This window comes from Penaeus monodon, unplaced genomic scaffold, assembly GCF_015228065.2.
Source record: "Penaeus monodon isolate SGIC_2016 unplaced genomic scaffold, NSTDA_Pmon_1 PmonScaffold_3931, whole genome shotgun sequence".
Lineage (NCBI taxonomy): Eukaryota > Metazoa > Arthropoda > Malacostraca > Decapoda > Penaeidae > Penaeus > Penaeus monodon.
In genome coordinates this window covers 1-2,500 of record NW_023658705.1, presented here as the reverse complement: position 1 = coordinate 2,500, position 2,500 = coordinate 1, and the positions used below count along the sequence as shown (strand labels likewise).

The 2,500-nt window shown below is 42.9% G+C and overlaps 1 protein-coding gene across 1 annotated transcript in view; it reads left to right on the top strand.

Annotated features, from left to right (window-relative positions):
- Window positions 1–218, top strand: part of LOC119570790 (zinc finger protein 84-like) — a gene marked incomplete at its 3' end in the record, with an annotated part of 2,992 nt that extends 2,774 nt beyond the window's left edge. Inside the window, exon 3 of the mRNA XM_037918397.1 lies at window positions 69–218. Coding sequence (XP_037774325.1) covers window positions 69–218 — 150 coding nt within the window. The remainder of the gene's footprint in view (window positions 1–68) is intronic.
- Between the last annotated feature and the right edge of the window lie 2,282 nt (window positions 219–2,500).

Here is a 2,500-nt window from a genome sequence, read left to right as displayed (position 1 = left end):
TTGTTAAAAGAAAATCCATCCTATTAATTTCAATGACAAACCATTCAGATGTCAAATTTGCAACAAAGACTTCACTGACACATGCAGTATATCAAGGCACATGAAAGCACATACAAAAAAGAAGCCATACAACCGTAAAATTTGCAATAAGACCTTCTCAGGGAAAGGTCATCTAATGGATCACATAAGAGTACATACAGAAGAGAAGCCATACAATTGTAAGATTTGCAAAAAAACCCTTTCCCCCGAACCAAAAAAGTAATCGGTCAATCACATAAGAATATACATATAAAGGAGAGGCCATATAGCTGTGAAATTTGCAATAAGGCCTTTTCTGAAAAATTGATATCTAGGAAGGCACATGAGAGTACATACAAAGTAGTAGACATACAGCTGTGGGATTTGCAATAAGGCCTTCTCACGGAAAGGGTATAGAGTGATTCATATGAAAATTCATAAAAAGAGAAGTCAAACAACTATGAGATATGCAACAAGGCCTTCTCAACCAAAAGTGGTCAAGTAAGACACATGGGTGTACAAATGGAATAGATTTGTAATACGAAATTCTCACGCAAAAGAAATATAGGAAGCCGTATGGGAGTACATGCAAATGAGAAGCCATACAGCTGTTAGATTTGCAATAAGGAGTCATCATCCAAAAGCAATCTAGCAATGCATGACATGATATACAAATTGAAAATCCACCCAGCTGTAAGATGCGAAAGTGATCTGTTTAAATCACATAAGAAAACGTACAAAGCAGAAACCTTGATACCCGCAATTTGGCCTCCGAAAAAAGTAGTCAGTAAAAACATAGATAGTACAAAGAAAGAAGTAATACAACTGTGATATTTGCCCCTCATCATCCAAACGTAATCTAACAATGCACATTGGAAGACATACAAATGAGAACCCATTTAGCTGTGAGGTTTGTCATAAGGTCTTCTTATCAAAAAAACTTCAGGCAAAACACAAGTAAGTACATGCCCAAATAGAAGGGATTTGCAATTTAAGGCTGAAATTGTTCGAGTACAGCATTTGCAATTTCATGAAAAGGAGAAGCTATACAGTTGTGAAGTTTAACAACAAACCCTTCACGCAAAAATGCATCCTAGCACAACAAAATACATAGAAGTGATATAGCAAGGGAAATCTGTCTACTAAAAGAAAAAAAAAAAAAATATGTAGTGAGTTTGATGACCCAAAATATTTAACCTCTCGAAAAAAAAATCAATGGTCACAGATTTAACACGTACAAATTCTGTAGATATGCCTTCACCCTAAATATAAATCTCGTTATTTTCTCTAAACATGCCCCACTGGAGAGTAAGCATCACACCTACAAGGGAAACTCTTGCTCATGGTATTATAATGGAATAATTAGATGAATCTAAAAATCGATTTATACTGTACATTTTTTTTTTCTTATGTGTTATCATCATCATCATCAAGGGGCTAACGCCGACGGGGGGCGCATGGCCGCATCCACCCCTTCGCTTCCAGCCACGAGGATCCCTCGAGGCGAGTCTCCAGGCAGGCACACGGCCCATCTCTAGTTCCTCACGACAGGTCTCGTCGAGCTGCCCAAGCCATGATCTCCTAGGACGTCCCACAGGTCTCCTCCACCCAGGGTTGTCTCGCAGAGAGACAACCTGGTGGGCCAGGGGTCGTCCATAGGGAGGCGAGCTAGGTGGCCATATAGCCTGAGTTTGGGGATCCCGGATTATGCAAGTAACAGGTCCCATGCCAGTCTCACGGTGTAACCGCGGTTGGACACGTGGTCCTGCCAACTGTACCCCATGAAACCGGCGAAGGGACTTGTTACAAAAGGCATCAAGGGGAGACTCCAAGGCACTGGATAGCGTCCAGGTTTCGCTTCCATAGAGCAAAACTGGAAGTATCAAGGCCTTGAAGACACGCAGCTTTGGGCCTTTTGCATAGGTACGACATCTCCAAACGCTCTTGTTGATCGAGTTCATGGCTCCTGTGCCAGACCAATCGTCTACTGACTTCCTGGTCTGACAACCCCGAGATAAAGGACTAGCTACCAAGGTATGTAAAACTTTCTGTGACTTCAACGTCCTCGCCACAAGCATGGATCGACTGAAAAAAAAAGGGTTCCCCCAACAGGCCCCCAAAGTCCTGAATCTTGGTCGTTGGTCCAGGAGACCATAAGGCCTAGGGGCTTCGCCTCATTGCTAAATGCATCAAGAGCCGCCCCAAGTGACTCCAAGGACTCAGATAGGATGGCAACATCGTCGGCAAAGTCAAGGTCCCAGACCTTAATATTTCCTAGTGTTGCTCCGCCCCTGACTTTGGCTAGTAGCTCTGCCCATTATCCAGTCCATACAAGTGTTGAAAAGTGTGGGTGCAAGGACACAGCTTGCTCACCCCTGAATTTAAGGAAGAGTTTGACATCCCCCACACACTTACAGCACTTTCAGTACCAGTATAGAGGCTTGCTATCAGCCAATAAACTGTGTCGGAATTCCCCGGCCTC